At 39.6% G+C, this 20,725-nt stretch overlaps 1 protein-coding gene across 3 annotated transcripts in view; it reads left to right on the forward strand.

Moving 5' to 3' along the window:
- Positions 1 to 20,725, forward strand: part of LOC123768923 (uncharacterized) — a 280,886-nt gene that overhangs the window by 248,954 nt on the left and 11,207 nt on the right. For all 3 annotated transcript variants that reach the window (XM_045759745.2, XM_069309127.1, XM_045759749.2), the window contains 4 exons: positions 3,357 to 3,513; positions 7,192 to 7,304; positions 12,976 to 13,103; positions 18,254 to 18,333. In XM_045759745.2, the coding sequence (XP_045615701.2) occupies positions 3,357 to 3,513; positions 7,192 to 7,304; positions 12,976 to 13,103; positions 18,254 to 18,333 (478 nt within the window). The remainder of the gene's footprint in view (positions 1 to 3,356; positions 3,514 to 7,191; positions 7,305 to 12,975; positions 13,104 to 18,253; positions 18,334 to 20,725) is intronic.

Raw genomic sequence — 20,725 nt, forward strand, 5'->3', positions numbered from 1 at the left:
GGTTTTTTTTCCTCCCATGTATGGCACACATTTTTGTACATGTTCAGAGATGATCTTTGTCAAGTGTTCCCTAAATGCTTTAGAAATTTGATCTCTAATTAGCTCCCTTATGTTGTATTTTGTAATTCATATTTTTATTCTTGGTATCAAAAGTAATCACAGTATGGTAATAATCATAATAATAGTCATCGTAACTGTCATCATTCTATTGATATACAGTATGTACAGCCAAAAGTTAATTTGATCTGTTAGTGACAGACATTATTTCACAGACATTACAGGTACCTTTAATTCTTAAAAAGATTTTAAACATTTGTCTGACATGTTATGTGAAGTGTAGTACATGTCACTTGCTTACACTGGTAAAAAATAAATAATTGTACAGAATGAAGAATGTCATGAACAGGCACATAAATAATTGAAAAGGTAATAAAACTTGAATCAGAAGGGTGCAGTTAGGAGCTAAAAAGGCCTCGGATGTATAGAGACATGCCAATACGTGTTCTAGAGTTAGGGAAAACATCCAAGAGTCCGCCCTAGTATGAGATGGACCTGGTACAGAGTGGTCATCCAGGACGAGGAGTAGGGGATAATTCGGTTCAGCCGTGAATGGTTGACGATGAACTTGAGGGCCAATGAGTCTCATTTCTGGGCTGGGAAGAGACAGAAAACCCACTTAAACAATGTTAGTTGTTTTGACCATACTGGAAGCTACCCACTCCAAGATGACCTGACGCAGGCAAAGAGAGGAAGAAAGCCTGCCTGGAAAGACCCAAACCTCCGGAAGGGGAAGGAACTGACTAACTCACTAAATGACTAACTGACTTTGCAGTCTCCGTGGTGTAGTGGTAAGACACTCGCCTGGCGTTCCGCGAGCGCTATGTCATGGGTTCGTATCCTGGCCGGGGAGGATTTACTGGGCGCAATTCCTTAACTGTAGCCTCTGTTTAACGCAACAGTAAAATGTGTACTTGGATGAAAAAACGATTCTTCGCGGCAGGGGATCGTATTCCAGGGACCATAGGATTAAGGACGTGCCCGAAACGCTACGCGTACTAGTGGCTGTACAAGAATGTAACAACTCTTGTATATATCTAAAAAAAAAAAAAAAAAAAAAAAAAAAAAAAAAAAAAAAAAAAAAAAAAAAAAAAAAAAAAAAAAAAAAAATTATCCAAAATTATCCGAGAAGCCCACAAATTGTGGGACCAGGAGTTGGCAAACCGGATGAGTTGACCACCTCCCCAATGCCCACATCAAAGGGGCAAACCACAAAAGGGCCTGCGTGAACCACGAGTGTCTGATGCCTTCTGGGCAGAGCAAGCATGGCGCCGACCAGATGGCGAAAGGCTGGCTGAGGAAGCACACGTGACAAAACCAATGACTAGGCCAATACTGCCAGCCAAAATGCAGAGAGTGGAGCAAATAGGAAGCCACCAAGGGCAGCCACTTTGGGCTGAGCAGGGAGAATAATGGAACCAGCACAGAAGAGAAGCAACCTGGTACACATTACATCAGCTATAGAACTGGGAGTTCACACCCCCGCAGGCAGTGAGCTACCCCCTCCCCATCCTTCGAAACAAGTGGGGGAGGTGTTTTTTTTTTTTTTATTATTATTATTTTCTACCACAGACGTGGCCATACATTTACAATGCTAACCAGCATATATACATTTTCTTCTGTCCTCCATGGACAGGGTTAGAGAAGTGTTAAACATATAGTTCAAGGGTTTATTGAGCACTCAACCACAGAAGGTGCTTTTAAAATGCTAAGCTAACTTACATACGTAAATACATAGATACACAGATTTACGTATGCCCTACATAAAGTGTTTGATGTGTCTTTTACATAGTCTTGCTAGTTCCATGAGAAGTTGGTCATTTGTTTATTTAGTTGGGGGAGTTCTTTATGCAGGCTTTGAGGCTTTGGTCTGCAATATATTGAGTCCAGCAGTAGTTTATTTGAAGGTGGTGAATACAGATGTCACCGCTTCCCTGCGCCTCTGTGAGGAGGCCAGGTTCTGGTGCTTGACCCTGGTAGGTCTATTGAACTCTATGGCTGATGTGATCTAGTAGATGGTACCATCTCAGCGTTTAGCTTCAGAAGGGACTTTCCCCAAGAAAAGAAAAATAAACACACTAGAACCTTGAAAAGGAAATGTGACATTTAAGAACATGAAAGAGACTAGTACTACAGTGTGAGTGTTGCCAAAGAATCATCAGCAACTTGATTATAAGAGGTTAGCTACTATTTTTTGTATGCACTAAAGTAGATAATTCTAAAGATTATATAAATCATTAGACTGTTAAGTAATAACTCTAGAAATACCTGCTTCTGTAGGATGTTTGTGCTTCAGGTTTCATGTTTTTTGCCCAACTGGTCATAACAGCTCTTGCCTATCATGTACAGAACAAATAACCTAGTTCAGTCATACTTGCTGCTGGTATCAGCAAGACTAAAATATGATACCTAGAAACACATCTCATGTACCACATTTGTTGGCATATAAGACATAATTACAAAGATATTATGCTAGTACCACATTTGTTGGCATATAAGACATAATTACAAAGATATTATGCTAGTACCACATTTGTTGGCATATAAGACATAATTACAAAGATATTATGCTAGTACCACATTTGTTGGCATATAAGACATAATTACAAAGATATTATGCTAGTACCACATTTGTTGGCATATAAGACATAATTACAAAGATATTATGCTAGGTTCTCCCACTTCTTTTTTGTGGAGAAAAACAATTTGAATATGTTTCATCATGAAGATCACTTTCAATAAATATATGATGAAACATATTAAAATTGTTTTTTCCCCCACATAAAAAATGTGGGAAACCTAGCATAATATCTTTGTAAATTATGTCTTAAATGACATCCATATAATATAATGCAGTATACAGTACAGTATATATATATATATACACTTAGTTGTGAACTAAAAATCTGCATCCTATCTGCCAGCAAACACTGTTTTTTTTTTTTAATGTATCCAAGTATAAATACAGATATCAATCAAGCAATAACTGTGCCATTAACCCCACAAGCACATTTCCTATGCTTGTGGAGTTGATGCCCAACAAACACATCAAAAAGAGGGACTTGTAAAAACTCATTACATTACATTCTGCCCGAAACGCTTTGCGTAATAGTGGCTTTAGGCATTGTATGTACTAGCTCTATCTATAAATCTATCAATTTTAGTAAAATCTCTTGTATGTATGTACCTTACCTGAATAAACATTTATTTATTTACATACTATGTATGTACCTTACCTGAATAAACATTTATTTATTTATTTACATACTATGTTTACTACTAATAAACCCTTTCAACAGGCGACCTGAAGACTTATCTGTTGGCTCGTCGTCACTTGGTATCTGACAAGTCGTTACATAACGAAGAAGATGAGATCAGCAGTAAACGTTTAACTAGCATGGCACTTGATGTGTGTCGTGCATTAGCCTACCTCACCGAGCTCAGATATGTGCATAGGTAAGGTTATGTGTTCTACGGTTGGGTCACACAGCAGCTGCTGCATCAAACATGTAAAATGGTCTGCATCATATGAGAAAGCATATTAAATACAATGTTTACCGAGATTGATGTAGTGGTTATACAATGATGCAATATAATTAATGTATATTATATTACCGCATTCACTGCCTGAAAACCACGTGAACAGTAACACTACAGTGATTATATGTGGTAGTGGTTATAAAGTGACCACAAGTAACATGTGATATGTAACATCACATGTTTAGCCAGTGATGTTACATATCACTGGCTAACTAAATAAACATATCACTGGCTTACACTGAATAAAATAATTATGTCTCAGACTTTGACATGACACAACAAAAGCTTTACCTACTAAGGCCTTTCTCATATAATTGGCACACGAATGCAGTCATTAGATATATTTTGTATACTTTCTCATATCCTTCATCTGTTCGAGATGATGAGAATTCTCACAACAACTGGATGAGTAATTTTGAACGCACTTAAATGTAAAACAAAAACATACCATTTAACTGCCTCGGGTTCCTGCCAGGGAGCCGATCGGCTGAGCGGACAGCACGCGAGACTTGTGATTCTGTGGTCCTGGGTTCGATCCCAGGCGCCGGCGAGAAACAATGGGCAGAGTTTCTTTCACCCTATGCCCCTATTACCTAGCAGTAAAATAGGTACCTGGGTGTTAGTCAGCTGTCACGGGCTGCTTCCTGGGGGTGGAGGCCTGGTCGAGGACCGGGCCGCGGGGACACTAAAAGCCCCGAAATCATCTCAAGATAACCTCCTCCCCTCCTTTAGCTCTCTCTTGCTTGCTGTGTGTTGTATGTGTCCAAGAAAAATGTGAGGCATTAGGAGTCTACAAACCATTTTAGTGATGACACTGTTACCATTTGGTGGCCATATTTGATAACAAAGAACAACTCTTTCAAGCCTGAGATTTTGTTAGGTACAGTGACTCGGACAACAAGGTGGTCTGCCGATCAATTCTAGGCTAGATTTGAGGTTGTCCGCAGTAATCCCAAGCACATTTAATTAACCTGCAGCTCCATTGCAAAGAATATTACCCATCAAGTTACCAAGATCTTTTTCGTGAGGATACCGTGATTCCTTAGACAGAGGTTATCATCATATGTTGATTCATGGGGGTAATGCGGTTATCGTCATATGATGATTTAAACAGTTATTGTCTGGGTTTTACATGTTTGATGCAACTAAAAATATAATGACGTCTGTGGATGAATGGTGTTTACCTTGACCATGAAAAAAATCCTACTATCATTTTATGGTTATGTTACTAGGTGAATGCGGTCATTGTATAAAATTCCATCATAATTACATGGTATGCATACCAATGATGTTCATGTGGTTTTCACAACTCGGTATATTGCACTGTGGTATACCAGGTAAACCAATCATAAATTGAACCATTATCATACATTACAGTATGTGTACTAGGAGCCTGCCATCATCTTTGGGTGCCATAACAAAGGCTGGTGAAGATGAAAAAGGTGAAACAAAAGCTTTGGCCTTTGTTTCACTCTAAACTCTCAGCCATGTGGTGCCAATTAGGCCAAGTCATCGCCCAGAGCTCAACACCATTTGTGCATTATTTATATACTTTTCACTACCCTATATGGTTGAAATGAAGTATTCCAGGTAAATCGATCATCAGTTGAAACATTATTATATAGTGTTATGTGAATTACCCGGTATGTGATTTATCAAGTTATTTAACAGTTTCGCGTTCCTGGCGTGCCCCCAAGGTGGGCAGAACATTTCTCATGAGCGGGTAGCACACTAAAATGTGTATACTCTTCAGTTTTCTCACCTCAATTTTTGTTGTACGTCGTTCATTTTGGTATCAAAATGTTCACAATAGAATTCCCTACAGGGGTATATGCATACTGTTATAAGGTCAAAAAAGCCTGACGTGCCACCCGCACCAAACCCAAAAATAGGCCGAGAGTTACCCGTGAGCATGCAATAGGACTAAAATGAGTACAATATACTCTTTCAGATTTCTTACCTCAATTCTCGGACTACGTTGTTCATTTTGGTATCAATTTGTTCACAATAGTTCACAAAAACCGTACAGGGGTATATACATATAAGATCCAAAAACCCAGCCCCCCCCCCCAAAAAAATTTGGCCGAGCGTTACCCGTGAGCGCCCAACAGCACTAAAATGTGTATGCTCTTTTCAGTTTTCTCATGTCAGTTTTCATGTTACATCGCTCATTTTGGTATCAAATTGTTCACAATAGAGTTCACTAAAGGAATATATGCATATAAGGTCAAAAAGCCTGGCATGCCACCCGCAGCAAACCCGAAAATTGGGCCGAGCGTTTCCTGTGAGTGAGCACACATCTGCACACCAACACCTGCACTAAAATGTGTATACTGTTTTCAGTTTTCTCATGTCAATTTTTGTGTTACATGGTTCATTTTGGTATCAAAGTGTTCACAATAGAATTCTCTAAAGGGATATATGCATACAAGGTCAAAAAGCCCGACATACCACCTGCAGCAAACCTGAAAATCGGACGAGCTTTACCCGTGAGCAAGAACCTGTTTGCACAACCACAACACCTGCACTAAAATATAGGTACTCTTTTTTTTTAAAGTTTTCTCACCTCAATTTTTGTTGTGCGCCATTCATTTTGGTATCATATTGTTCGCAATAGAATTCTCTAAAGGGATATATGCATATAAGGTCAAAAAGCCAGGCGTGCCACCTAGAGCAAACCAGAAAATTAGTGAAGCGTTACCCGTGAATGCGCAACTGCACTATAATATGTATACTCTTTTCAATTTTCTCACATCACTTTTCGTCTTACATCGTTTATTTTGCTATCAAATATATCCTCTAAAGGAATATATGCATATAAGGTGAAAAAGCCCGGCGTGCAACCCGCAGCAAACCCGAAAATCGGTTACCCCTGAGCGTTATACACAATGTGAACACTCTTCACTTTCCTCACCTCAATTTTAATGCTACGTTGTTCATTCTGGTATCAAATTGTTCGCAATCAAAAGGTGCACATTTTAAAGCTAGTCACCATATTGATTGGGTAAAAAATTGAATTATAACAAATATTTTAATTTTGGACGCCACATGTGTCCCCGCCCAACATCTACAGAGTTATTTGTGGACGTGTCAAATCCGTCCTCGGAGGACAAAAGTGTTAACACACATACAGTACTCTCGTAAATAGAGAAACAAGTGATAAACAATCAGTGAAATATCTGAAGAGAACACAGGAGTCATGTCTCGTACATCTCAGTGTCAGCAAAGTCGGGCATCTTGTGTTGACAGACGCCAGACCATATAGCCAACTCACAGCCATTCAGAGCTCCTCCACCCAGTAAATTGATACATATTCACTTACTTTCATGTCTTTCTTAAATTTTGAATACAATTCAATAATTCTATAATGAAACATTATTTATTATAATTTTTTATTTTTGCAGGAATGACGACTTTTCTATAGTCGCTGTCCAAGGGGTTATGGGTTAACCAAATGGCATTACTCTGATATATCCATTTTATATTTACTCAATATCATGTTTACAAGGTTTTGTCCTGGGACTAGATATTACATTCTTATTCACAAACTACAGGAACCTATATGCTAATATCAACCAACTTTTGTACTATCAGAGATGTGGCATGCAGAAACTGCTTAGTGAGTGCCGAGAGAACGGTCAAGCTCTCGGACTTTGGCATGACTCGTCCAATGTATGAGAGCGACTATTACCGGTTCAACAGACGAGGTAAGTGTAGTTCAGTATTTAATAAATAAATATTTAATCCATGTATGTACTGTGCAAAACACCTTTAAGATTCTTGACGGGTGCCATAAGGCAGGTTTAGATACAGGGAATGATTCAAAACTCCCACAGGTACACAGGGCTCACATCCTGTGCCCCAGGACTCCAGTAAATAGACACCATCTTGAAAAAAATCGTCTGCATTCCTCCTGTCTGTGAGAGCCTCGGTACTGCTAGTGACCACTGCTGGCATGTGCAGTAGGAGCTCACGGCACAGCTGTGCAGGTCGGGGTCACACCACCACTTAATAATGATGAATAAAATAAGTACAGTAACTGCAATTATTTTGTAATGATTTTGTCATAGATGATCCTGACTGTAATAAAGACTAAGTACAAGGTTCAGATATCAGTGAATACAATGCAAGGTTTGATGTGCACAGCAGGTGACAGACAAAATTTGAAGATGTTATTTTAAATGAGGTCATATTCCCAAGGGGGCTACTCAGTTTGTAGAAGGTACAGAAAAATTAGGAATGGCGGTGGCGTTGCTGTGCTGGTGAAAGAACACCTAAAGGTAAACGAAATAATGATTGCCAGTCCACGAGAAGTTGACGTAATAGCAGTAGATATCTGCCTTGAGGATGATAAACTAATGATCATAAATGCAGATTGTCCACTGCTAAGCAGCACATGGACAAAGGAGGCGCTAGATAGTAAACGAGAAGGTCTTATAACAATAATGAGAGAGATTATAGCAAGAGCGGATAAAGATAGATCACGACTGTTGATAGTCAGCGACTTCAACTTGAAATCCATAGACTGGGAAGCATATGAAGCTAGAACAGAGGACTTTTGGACCTGTAGATTTGTAGACCTCATCCTGGAAACATTCTTGTATCAACATGTTAAACAAGCTACGAGGATGAGGGAAAGGAATGTTCCCTTCATGCTAGATTTGATATTTACCAGGAAGGAGGAAGATATATTTGACATTCAGTATCTTCCTTCCTTGGGTAAAAATGCCCATGTCTTTTTGGGAATAAAGTATGCAATGCATTATAATCTGGAAGAAAATAAGGAGGGTGAAGCAGTTGAAAAACCTGACTTCAGGAGAGAACATTATGGCGACCTTAGAAATTTTTTTAGTGAGTATAATTGGACAGACTTGTTGCTAAGCAAGGAAGTAAATGAGATGTATGTCAAGTTTTGTGATATATATAATAAAGGCACAACAAAATTTATACCAAAGCAGGGATGCAGAACCAGAAAATAGGATTGGTTCAACAGAAATTGCAAGAGGGCCAGAGATCAAAAGTCACAAAAATGGAATCAATACAGGAAGAGGCCAAACCCCCAAACATACCAGCAATACAAAGATGCGTGAAACAACTACACGTCAGTGAGGAGAGAGGCAGAAAGAAATTTTGAAAAAGGGATTGTGGACAGATGTAAAACAGAACCAGGCCTATTCTATAAATTCATAAACAACAAATTGCAGGTAAAGGATAATATTCAGAGGTTGAAATGGGAAACAGATTCACGGAAAATGGAAAGGAAATGTGTGAAACATTAAACAAAAAGTTCCGAAGTGTGTTTGTGCAAAATGAAATCTTCAGGGGAACCAGACACAATAAAAATTCCAGAGAACAACATAGAGCACATAAAGGTGTCTATAGAGATGAAGTGGAAAAAATGCTCAAGGAACTAAGAACAAAGCAGCTGGTCCAGATGGAGTTTCACCATGGGTTCTAAGAGAATGTGCACCTGAGCTCAGCATTCCACTTCAGCTGATTTTTTAGACATCCCTGTGTACAGGAGTCGTAGCAGACGTGTGGAAAAAGGCTAACAGTTCCAATCTACAAAAGTGGAAGCAGGGAAGACATCCCCCTCAATTATAGACCTGTATCATTGACAAGTGTAATAGTCAAAATATTGGAAAAAATAATAAAAACTAAATGGGTAGAACACCTGGAAAGAAATGATATATCAAACAGACAGTATAGCTTTCAATCTGGAAGATCCTGGTATCGACTTTACTCAGTTTCTATGATCGAGCCACAGAGATTTACAGGAAAGAGAAGGTTGGGTTGACTGCATCTATCTGGACCTAAAAAAGGTTTTTGACAGAGTTCCACATAAGAGATTGTTCTGGAAACTGAAACATATAAGAGGGGTGACAGGTAAGCTTCTAACATGGATGAAAATTTTTCTGACTGATAGGAAAATGAGGGCAGTAATCAGAGGCAATGTATTGGACTGGAGGAATATCACAAGTGGAGTACCACAGGGTTCAGTTCTTGCACCAGTGATGTTCATTGTCTACATAAATGATCTACCAGATGGAATACAGAATTATATGAACATGTTTGCTGATGATGCTAAGATTATAGGAAGGATAAGAAACTTAGATGATTGCCATGCCCTTCAAGAAGACTTGTACAAAATAAGTATATGGAGCACCACTTGGCAAATGGAATTTATTGTGAATAAATGCCATGTTATGGAATGTGGAATAGGAGAACATAGACCCCACACAACCTATAAATTATGTGAGAAATCTTTACAGGATTCTGATAAAGAAAGAGATCTAGGAGTGGTTCTAGATAGAAAACTATCACCTGAGGACCACATAAAGAACGTTGTGTGAGGAGCCTATCTTACACTTTCTAACGTCAGAATTGCTTTTAAATACATGGACGGAGAAATACTAAAGAAATTGTTCACAACTTTTGTTAGACCAAAGCTGGAATATGCAGCGGTTGTATGGTGCCCATATCTTAAGAAGCACATCAACAAACTGGAAAAGGTGTAACGACATACCACTAAGTGGCTCCCAGAACTGAAGGGCAAGAGCTACAAGGAGAGGTTAGAGACATTAAATATGCCAAAACTAGAAGACAGAAGAAAAAGAGGTGATATGATCACTACATACAAAATAGTAACAGGAATTGACAAAATTGATAGGGAAGAATTCTTAAGACCTGGAACTTCAAGAACAAGAGGTCATAGATTTAAGCTAATGAAACAAAGCTGCTGGAGAAATATAAGAAAATTCACTTTTGTAAACAGAGTGGTAGACAGTTGGAACAAGTTAAGTAAGAAGGTGGTGGAGGCTAAAACCATCAGTAGTTTCAAAGCGTTTATTGACAAAGAGTGCTGGGTAGACGGGACACCACGAGCGTAGCTCTCATCCTGTAACTACACTTAGGTAATTTCATTCACAGCTAAGGTTTCATGTATCTATACATCATGAAATGTGATGTCATATTCCTTTAGAAAATATTCTTGTGAAAAACTATTCAAACTCATGATTTAGTAATAGGTATGTGATAATAATAGCAGTGTTGTGGCTAGACTTAGCAATGTGCATAGTGTACTGAAGGCATGTTGCTGTGTTAGGTGATGTCTGGTGGCGTCATCTAGTCGTAGAATGTTATCCTATACCTTACAAAGATTTCATTACCACACCCACCAGAATTATTTAGTGATTCATTATGGTTTAAAAAATTGTATTTATATATGAAGTGTTAATATAATGTAATAACAGCAAAAATTGAATGTTTTATTGTTCAAAGAACATGATATTGTGATCATTATAGTAACAAATAAATCTGTGCGTATCTACAATTTACATGTTCTGTGATACAAATAATACTGACAGCCCTATAATGCTCACAATATCATGTTCTTTGATCAATAAAACATTCAATATTTGCTGTTATTACACTATATTAACACTTCATATATAAATACAATTTTATAAACCATAATGAATCACTAAATAATTATGGTGGGTGTGGTAATGAAATCTTTGCAAGATATAGGATAACATTATTGTACTTGAAAAAGAGGTTTAATGAGATTATACAAGATACAAGATTAAATACGATTATATGAGATTAAAATAAGAGTATACATAACTGTCACCAGACCAGCTTAGTGATTTTTTATGGTATACAGAAATGTAGATAGTTATATTAGCATGTGTATACTGTATACAGTAGTGTAATAACGGCAAAAACACTTTTATAATGTTCTAAGAATGTGCGCGTTATTAATTAATATGCACACCATATTTTTAAGTGTAGCAATGTTCCACACATTTGACTATATAAATTACTCAAATTTCACATTATTGAATAATACTGTACTGAAAAATCTAGATCAAAAACCATTCAGAGACATTGAAATAAATATGAAAATATCTGTGCGGCAATTTCCGCCCCACGGAGCTGTCAGGGCAAGCGCCACAGAGTGACTAATTATTTAATGCCTGTCATATACAATTTTTTTTTTTTTTAGTTTCCCGTAAACGGGGAACACATTTTAACAGTATTAGAAAGGAAAAGAAATTAAGGGACTTTTTTTTTTTTTTTTTTTACGTGCACCACAGAGTTGTCATATTATACTAATGCAGTACAAAGGTTAAAGCTTTATTTAGATATAAATGTACATGAATATTCAAGAAGATAATCATGAAGTTACTCAGCATTGTATAAGCTTATGTTTAAACATGACCTAAAATCAATGATTTAAAATTTCAATGCTAACAACTTTTCAAAAGCAGTTTAACACTTTGCCCGACCTGGCGTGCGCCACCCAGCACACCCCAAGTTGGGCTGAGTGTTTTGCATCAGCGTGCATCCACACTAAAATGTGTATACTCTTGTCAGTTTTCGTGCTACGTCGTTCATTTTGGTATCAAATTGTTCGCAATAGAATTCCCTAAAGGGATATATGCATGCTGTATAAGGTCAAATGGCCTGGCAAGCCACTTACTTGACAGGCTGTGCTACATTGTTCATTTTGGTGTCAAATTGTTCTCAATAGAGTGCTCAAAAGGAAATACATATAAGATGAAATGGAGCCGGTCGGCCGAGCGGACAGCACGCTGGACTTGTGATCCTGTGGTCCCGGGGTCGATCCCAGGCGCCGGCGAGAAACAATGGGCAGAGTTTCTTTCACCCTATGCCCCTGTTACCTAGCAGTAAAATAGGTACCTGGGTGTTAGTCAGCTGTCACGGGCTGCTTCCTGGGGGTGGAGGCCTGGTCGAGGACTGGGCCGCGGGGACACTAAAAGCCCCGAAATCATCTCAAGATAACCTCAAGCCCCACATGCAGCACACCCCAAGTTAGGCTGAGCTTTACCCGTGAGCGCGCACTCATCACCTGCACTCAAATATTTATACTCTTTCCAGTTTTGTCACCTCAATTTTCGTGCTACGTCATTCATTCTGGTAATAAATTGTTTGCAATCAAAAGGTGTGCATTTTAAAAATAGTCCCATAATGATCGTGAAAAATGGATTTTTAACAAATATTTTAATTTTGGACTCTGCGTGTGTCCTCTCCCAGACTTGAGTATATTCATATACGGGCACATTATGAGTTATCGGCCTGTTAACATTCATAATACTGGTACATATTTTTACGATTTAACAGATAAATGATTTTCACTTTCCAAGGTGTGTAAGAATGTAATTATGAACATGCAAGAATTTACTAAATGTACAGTGCCACATAAGTATTAATTAAAAAAAATATTTTATCTGCATTAACTTCCAGTTACATAACTATTAAATAGATAATTTTGTATTTATAAGTCAGTAATTGCCAGAAGGTCCCTTGCCAGGACGTTTAAAACGTAAGTCACATATTTCTTTTTCATTACAGCCATGCTACCTGTGCGATGGATGTCTCCAGAGTCCCTTGAAGATGGACTCTTCACCAACATGAGTGATATGTGGTCATACGGAGTTTTGCTATATGAAATCATCACTTTTGGCAGCTTTCCCTTTCAGGTACATACTTCACATACATATCTATTACCCTCATTTCCCACTTATATGGGAAATATCACATGTCCATTTATCATATTTTTCACAATAGTGTAGTGATGATCGGTTTACATATGGGGTTTGATAACCTTACATATTAGGACCAGAGTGAGCTTAGGTAGTCTAATGATTCTTTATACTATTGCTGGATCAGACCAGCAACCAGATGGCCTGGTTAGAAACTGGACTGCAGGGACATTAACCCCTAGAATCTTCAATAGGTAGTCAACAGGTGGAGGCCTCAAAGGGAGGGGCTGGCTGGTATGAATGACCTGAAGCTTCAGCAGGACCGAGAGGCTCAACTGCCTCCATGCCCAGTTCAGATGGGGTAACCCCCCAAAACTGCCCCAACTACATTCCAAACTAAACCCTTGGTTGACGCTGAAGCCCTCAGATGGCTCAGTTTCGGAAAGAGGGGGGGGGGGGTAAGAAGGACGAGCATCATTGAGCAAACCAGGAAGGAAGAGGTGCAACAGAGCCCAAAGTTGAAGTGACCAACACCTCTAATTCCAAGACCCTGAAAACCAACTGGGGCAGCTCTGGAGCATCCAATTGGGCACACAAATTAGAAAATAGAAACAGAAAATTGCAATGTGACGAGGATGGTATACTTTGGCAAAAAGACTAGCCCTCTCAAAAGAGGACAGAGAAAAGCTGAAAATGAACCTCATTGAAGCAAAATGTCTAAATGGGGGATAGAAATGGAGAAGAAAGGCATTTTTTTTCTACTAAGTGTCAGGGACTGGAAAGCTTGTGAAATGGTACATAAAGACAAAGCAACAAAATCATTATAGGAAGGGGGTGTAAAGAACAAAGGGAAGGGGAACATGTTCTTGAAAATAGTATATACCAACATAGATGGAGTGACATCGAAAATATTGGAGTTGAAGGATATAATTCAGCTTAAAGTCCCAGATATTGTCGCATTAACTGAGATGAAACTTGAAGAAAATATTTTAAATGAGGTTGTATTCCCAAGGGGCTACTCAGTTTGGAGATGTGACAGGAAAACTAGGAAGGGGAGGAGTGGCTGTGCTGGTGAAAGAACACCTGAAGGTAAGAGAGTTAATAATTGAAAACCCTCAAGATATTGACATAATGGCATTGCAGGTCTGGAATCAAGATGATAAACTGATAATTTTAAATGCCTACAGCCCACCAGCAAGCAACACATGGACAAAGGAAGAACTGGATGACAAATGAGAGGGTCTCATAATGGTCATGAGAGAGATTATGGTAAGAGCTGACAAAGATAAATCCCGATTGTTGGTACTGAGGACTTCAACTTTAAAGCAATAGACTGGGAGTCCTACGAGGCAAGAACAGAGGACATTTGGACAGGCAGATTTGCAAACCTCATCTTGGAGACATTCATGTATCAACACGTCAAGCAGGCCACAAGAATGAGGAAAGGGGATAATCCGTCAGTACTGGATCTAGTACATGTATTCACCAGGAAAGAAGAGGAGGTATTTGACATCCAGTACCTTCCTCCCTTGGGAAAGAGTGATCATGTCCTCTTGGATATTAAATATGCTATGCAATATAATCTAGTAGAGAATGGGGACATTGAAACAGTTGTTAAACTCGATTTCAAGAGAGGACGCTATGGGGAACTTAGAAATTTTTTAATGGATATAATTGGACAGATTTGTTGCTAGGCAAGAAAGTAAATGAGATGTATGCCAAATTTTGTGAAATATACAATGAAGGCACACAAACATTCATACCAAAACAGAGATGCAGACCTAAGAAACAGGGTTGGTTCAACAGAAATTGCGAGAGGCCCAGAGAACATAAGACACAAGCACGGAATCATTATAAGAAGAGGCCAAACCCCCAAACATACCAGCGATACAAAGATGCAAGAAACAACTACACATCAGTAAGGAGAGAGACAGAGAGGAACTTGGAAAACGATATAGCAGACAAATGTAAATCAGATCTAGGCCTCTTCTATAAATTCATTAAAAGCAAGCTGCTGGTAAAGGATAATATTCAGAGGTTGAAAATGGGGGACAGACACATGGAAAATGAAAATGAAATGTGTGAAACATTAAATGAAAAGTTCCAAAGTGTATTTGTACAAAATGAGATCTTCAGAGACCCAGACACAATAAGAATACCAGAGAACAGCATAGCGCACATAGAGGTGTCTAGAGATGAAGTGAAGCAAATGCTCTTGGAGCTAGGTAAGAACATAGCAGTTGGCCCAGATGGAGTTTCACCATGGGTTCTGAGAGAATGTGCATCTGAGCTCAGCATTCCACTTCACCAGATTTTTCAGACATCCCTGTGTGCAGGAGTCGTAGCAGACGTGTGGAAAAAGGCTAACATAGTTCCAATCTATAAAAGTGGCAGCAGGGAAGACCCCCCCCCCCCTCAATTATAGACCTGTATCATTGACTATAATAGTCAAAATATTAGAAATATTAGAATACAGACACTCGCCTGGCGTTCCGCGAGCGCTATGTCATGGGTTCGTATCCTGGCCGGGGAGGATTTACTGGGCGCAATTCCTTAACTGTAGCCTCTGTTTAACGCAACAGTAAAATGTGTACTTGGATGAAAAAACGATTCTTCGCGGCAGGGGATCGTATTCCAAGGACAATAGGATTAAGGACTTGCCTGAAACGCTACGCGTACTAGTGGCTGTACAAGAATGTAACAAACTCTTGTATATATCTCTCAATATCTCTCAATATTAGAATAGTAATAGTCAAAATATTAGAAAAAAATAATAATAACTAAATGGGTAGAACACCTGGAGAGAAATTATATAATATCAGACAGTATGGTTTTCGATCTGGAAGATCCTGTGTATCGAACTTATTGAGTTTCTATGATCGACCCACAGAGATTTTACAAGAAAGAGATGGTTGGGTTGACTGCATCTATCTGGACCTAAAAAAAGGCTTTCGACAGAGTTCCACATATGAGGTTGTTCTGGAAACTGGAAAATATTGGAGGGGTGACAGGTAAGCTTCTAACATGGATGAAAAATGTTCTGACTGATAGAAAAATGAGGGCAGTAATCAGAGGCAATGTATTGGACTGGAGAAATGTCTCAAGTGGAGTACCACAGGGTTCAGTACTTGTACCAGTGATGTTTATCGTCTACATAAATGATCTACCAGATGGAATACAGAATTATATGGACATGTATAATTGCATCATCACTGCTGATGATGCTAAGATAATAGGAAGAATAAGAAACTTAGATGATTGTCATGCCCTTGAAGAAGACCTGGACAAAATAAGTATATGGAGCACCACTTGGCAAATGGAATTTAAAGAATTCTGACAAAGAAAGAGATCTAGGGGTGGTTCTAGATAGAAAACTATCACCTGAGATCCACATAAAGAACGTTGTGCGAGGAAACAGGTGATATGATCACTATGTACAGAATAGTAACAGGAAGTGATCAAATTGAAAGGGAAGATTTCCCGAGACCTGGAACTTCAAGAACAAGAGGTCATAGATTTAAACTAAGTAAACAAAGATGCCGAAGAAATATAAGAAAATTCACTTTCACAAACAGAGTGGTAGATGGTTGGAACAAGTTAGAGGAGGTGGTGGTGGAGGCCAAAACTGTCAGTAGTTTCAAAGCGTTATATGACAAAGAGTGCTGGGAAGACGGGACACCACGAGCTTAGCTCTCATTCTGTAACTACACTTACACTTAGGTAATTACAACCTGGACTGCTGTACTCTAGATAAATGAAGATGCAGAGCGGTCGCTGCCTTGGAAGCTCGAACGTCAACAAAAGGGCTGGGAAGAGACATGATGGGAATATACTGTCCATGACTCAGGGTTGAAGGTGTCAGCAACCCAACAGGCAGCAGGTGGAGGCAGGGGGGGGGGAATCAACATCACGTGGTGGCACTGATGATGTGTACCTTGAATCTCACAAATAGGGAGGGTGGGGTTGATGAGTTTACCCAAATAGACTGCCGAACCCATTGGGGACTTCCAGGGCCCGAAAGCTTGAGTTAAGCAGAAAACCCAAGCACTGGAATGTGACACCGGTGCTCTCCAGTATATCAACCCAGCCTAGACCACTCGGCTAGGAAAATCAACCTTGGCACGCTGTATTGCACCTGCGACTACCCAATGATTCCAAACCAGGAAAAAGACAGAGGGTGAATGCGTCAGATTTGCCCCAAGGCAAAAACTACCACAAGCAAGGCAGATCTCCAAAGATTATAGGGAAGTATCTGAACACTCCAGGTAAGAGAACCCTGGCAGTGCAAGGGAGGCATTAGGGAGTGCACGGGGGAAGAGAACCATGAGCACATGTATAGCTGCAAGTGCACAGGACTCCTGGCCAACACACACTGAAAGTGGAAAGAACTCCCACCAAGGCAAGAAATAATAACTTGGCCAGAGCTACTGCAGCAACCTGACACATCAGAGGAGAACTGAAGGTTGAAGAGGCACCGCCTGTGGGCTGCCTCTCCTCCCACCCCATATGAGGAGGAGGGCAGGGCAAATGAGCAAGTGTTAGTTCATAATAATTTCTGTCATTTGTTTACATAGTTTGGGGGAGTTCTTTGGTTTTAGAGTCTGCAGGTGTAGGAAATAGCCAGCTGTGGTTTGTTGTCTTGCTAACTTTGTGGGTGTCTTCCCTGGTGGTGGCATATGAAAAGATATATGCCACTGCTCCCCGTGCCTCTGTGAGGAGACATGGATTGTGGCTCTGGGTCTCCAGTAGGCCAGAGAACTCCACAACTGACTGCAACTTTTAGACATTACACACATCAGAGATGTTAGCTACAGGGAGCCACAAAGGGGCTTCTCCCAGCAGTGAAGTACCTTACCTTGAGGTTACCTTGAGGTGCTTCCGGGGTTTAGCGTCCCCGCGGCCCGGTCGTTGACCAGGCCTCCTGGTCGTAAATGACTATTTCCTCTTGGTGAATTTGTTTAGATTCTTTATGCATATATTTTAAGGAATAAAGTGAGACTGATAAGAAACAAGCATAATAAGCAGATGCAAATAGTCATTTATTTTTCTTCTGTTGTAATTATGTAATATTTGTATATGTAGTGTTTTAAAGGTCGACCACAGTTAACTTTGAGATACAAGGGATTGATGTCCTGATTGTCTTGCAGGGAATGTCAAACAACCAGGTACTGGAGACTGTAAGGGGAGGAAACACTATTACCATTCCCAAAGGTGTCAAGCCTCAGCTGTGAGTATTTATACTTGTGTAGTGTACAGTTTTGCATGTTTATCAAGTAAGACCTTTGACAAATGTTCATATGAAAACAAGTACAGTATGTACTGAATAGGTGTTTGAATTGTTGGAATTGCTTTGTTTAGATTTAAGCAATACAGTATATGTTGCTGGTTTAAACTCATGCACCTGGATAACTTAATACAGTATTTTAATAAATACAGTAAATAAGTACAGTGGTACACCAGTTCTCGAATTTAATCTGTTCCCGGAGACGATTTGAAAACTGAATCCCATTTGCAGGCGATGTCACAATAACGTGGCTAAAGTATGTTGACCAGACCACACACTAGAAGGTGAAGGGACGACGACGTTTTGGTCCGTCCTGGACCATTCTCAAGTCGATTGTCTTGAGAATCAACTTGAGAATGGTCTAGGACGGACCGAAACATTGTCGTCCCTTCAGCTTCTAGTGTGTGGTCTGGTCAACTAAATCCCATTTTCCCATAAAAATAATGTAAATTGAATTAATCCATTCCACAACTCCAAAAAATATTTACTAAAAAATATATTTTATACAGAATAATACTCATAGCTACCTTACCTTTATTGATGACCCTTGTTGGGGTATGGAAGACAGTGAGGTAGGATGAGTGAGGATTTATAAGGAGAATTCTCTACCAACACCAGTGATGACATTTCTGGGACACACTCTTACGTTTTGCAGGTATACCACTAGGACCTGGTTTGGCTCACAGTGCTTGCTTGTCTTACTAAGAATGTCTATAGCCACTTGTTTTTCCCTAAGTTTTAACACTTGTCTGTAGTGAGAGATCACATTGTCTCACTATGAAAGATCTCTTATTTTTCCTCTATTGTCATCCTCACAACTATTTTCTTAGGTTAAACTTTACCACTGACTTTCTTGGAACCCACGGCATGATATATGATAAAAACTTTTATGTTCAGAACCAAAAATGCACAAAAGCTATGAAATGGTCGGTTGGCCCATACGTGTATCAACAAACTCGAGCACCGAGGCAAACTTTGTGTACCGAGTCAAATTTTTTGAAGAAATTGAGCTCGAGAACTCATAAATTCGAAAACGGAGGTTCCACTGTAATTATAATGGCAGTGAAATTTTCCTTTTTTTTTTTGTAATTACCTAAGTGTAGTTACAGGACAAGAGCTATGCTTGTGGTGTCTGTTTTCCCTAGAATCATTGTCATATGATAGAAGGTGATGGATGCCGAAACAAACTTCAATTACTCCAAGCATCCTTGACTGTTCGCAAGAAAGTGCCTGTATATTTTTTTGGCAACTTTGTTTCCTTATCTTGAATCTATGATTTGGAGCTGCAGGCTTCAACAATTCCTCCTTGTCAGCTTGTTGATTCCTATCAACATTTTTGCTTGTAGTAATCTTGTCTTCTTTTTCCTTCTTCTAGCTTTGCTATATTTAACACCACTTGTTGCCCTGAAGATAGATAACTAGGATTTAGGGCAGGAACAAAGGGTGCTATCATGGTGAAACCCAGGAGAGAGCATTTTATTACACTCAAATTTTATATTTCTGGCATTGCAACCCGCAGTAGCTTCCCTTAGTAACTCACCCTGCCCCAAATGGGACTGACTACATCAATATGCAGCACATGGAACGACTAGGAGGCCTGGTCAAGGACCGGGCCGTGGGGACGCTAAGCCCCGAAATCATCTCAAGGTTAGGTAAGATACCAGTATGAAATGGAGAGTTGAACTGGACTAAAGATCTTGGGAGAATGGCTTCTGTCCTAAGAGAATACATTGCAGGCAGGTATATACAGTCAATATCCAACAGGTAACAAGCAGCCAGGATACTGCTCCAGAACCTGATATAATCAGTATTAGCTGTATCTTGAGGTTATCTTGAGATGATTTCGGGGCTTTTAGTGTCCCCGCGGCCCGGTCCTCGACTAGGCCTCCACCCCCAGGAAGCAGCCCGTGACAACTGACTAACACCCAGGTACCTATTTACTGCTAGGTAACAGGGGCATAGGGTGAAAGAAACTTGGCCCATTTGTTTCTGCCTCGTGCGGGAATCGAACCCGCGCCGCAGAATTACGAGTCCTGCGCGCTATCCACCAGGTTACGAGGCCCCTGTACATGGACGAATGGAATTTTAAAAGCGGGTCCATGCCAGAATACCTCTCGTAGCTCCTAGAATAAAGTTGCCAATCTCTAGATGGTTGTTGGTTACCGGACATCAGTGCTGAACAAATGTGTACCACCTGCACCAGTGCATAATATGAAACCACAAAAATCCCAAGAACTTAAACTTCTCCAAACATATATTGACATAATATCTAATTGAAACCTGTTAGACTAAATATTATTTACAGGTTAATACTAAATCATGGTTAGTTTTGTTA

This window comes from Procambarus clarkii, chromosome 64 (genome assembly GCF_040958095.1).
Source record: "Procambarus clarkii isolate CNS0578487 chromosome 64, FALCON_Pclarkii_2.0, whole genome shotgun sequence".
NCBI classification, from domain to species: Eukaryota; Metazoa; Arthropoda; class Malacostraca; order Decapoda; family Cambaridae; genus Procambarus; species Procambarus clarkii.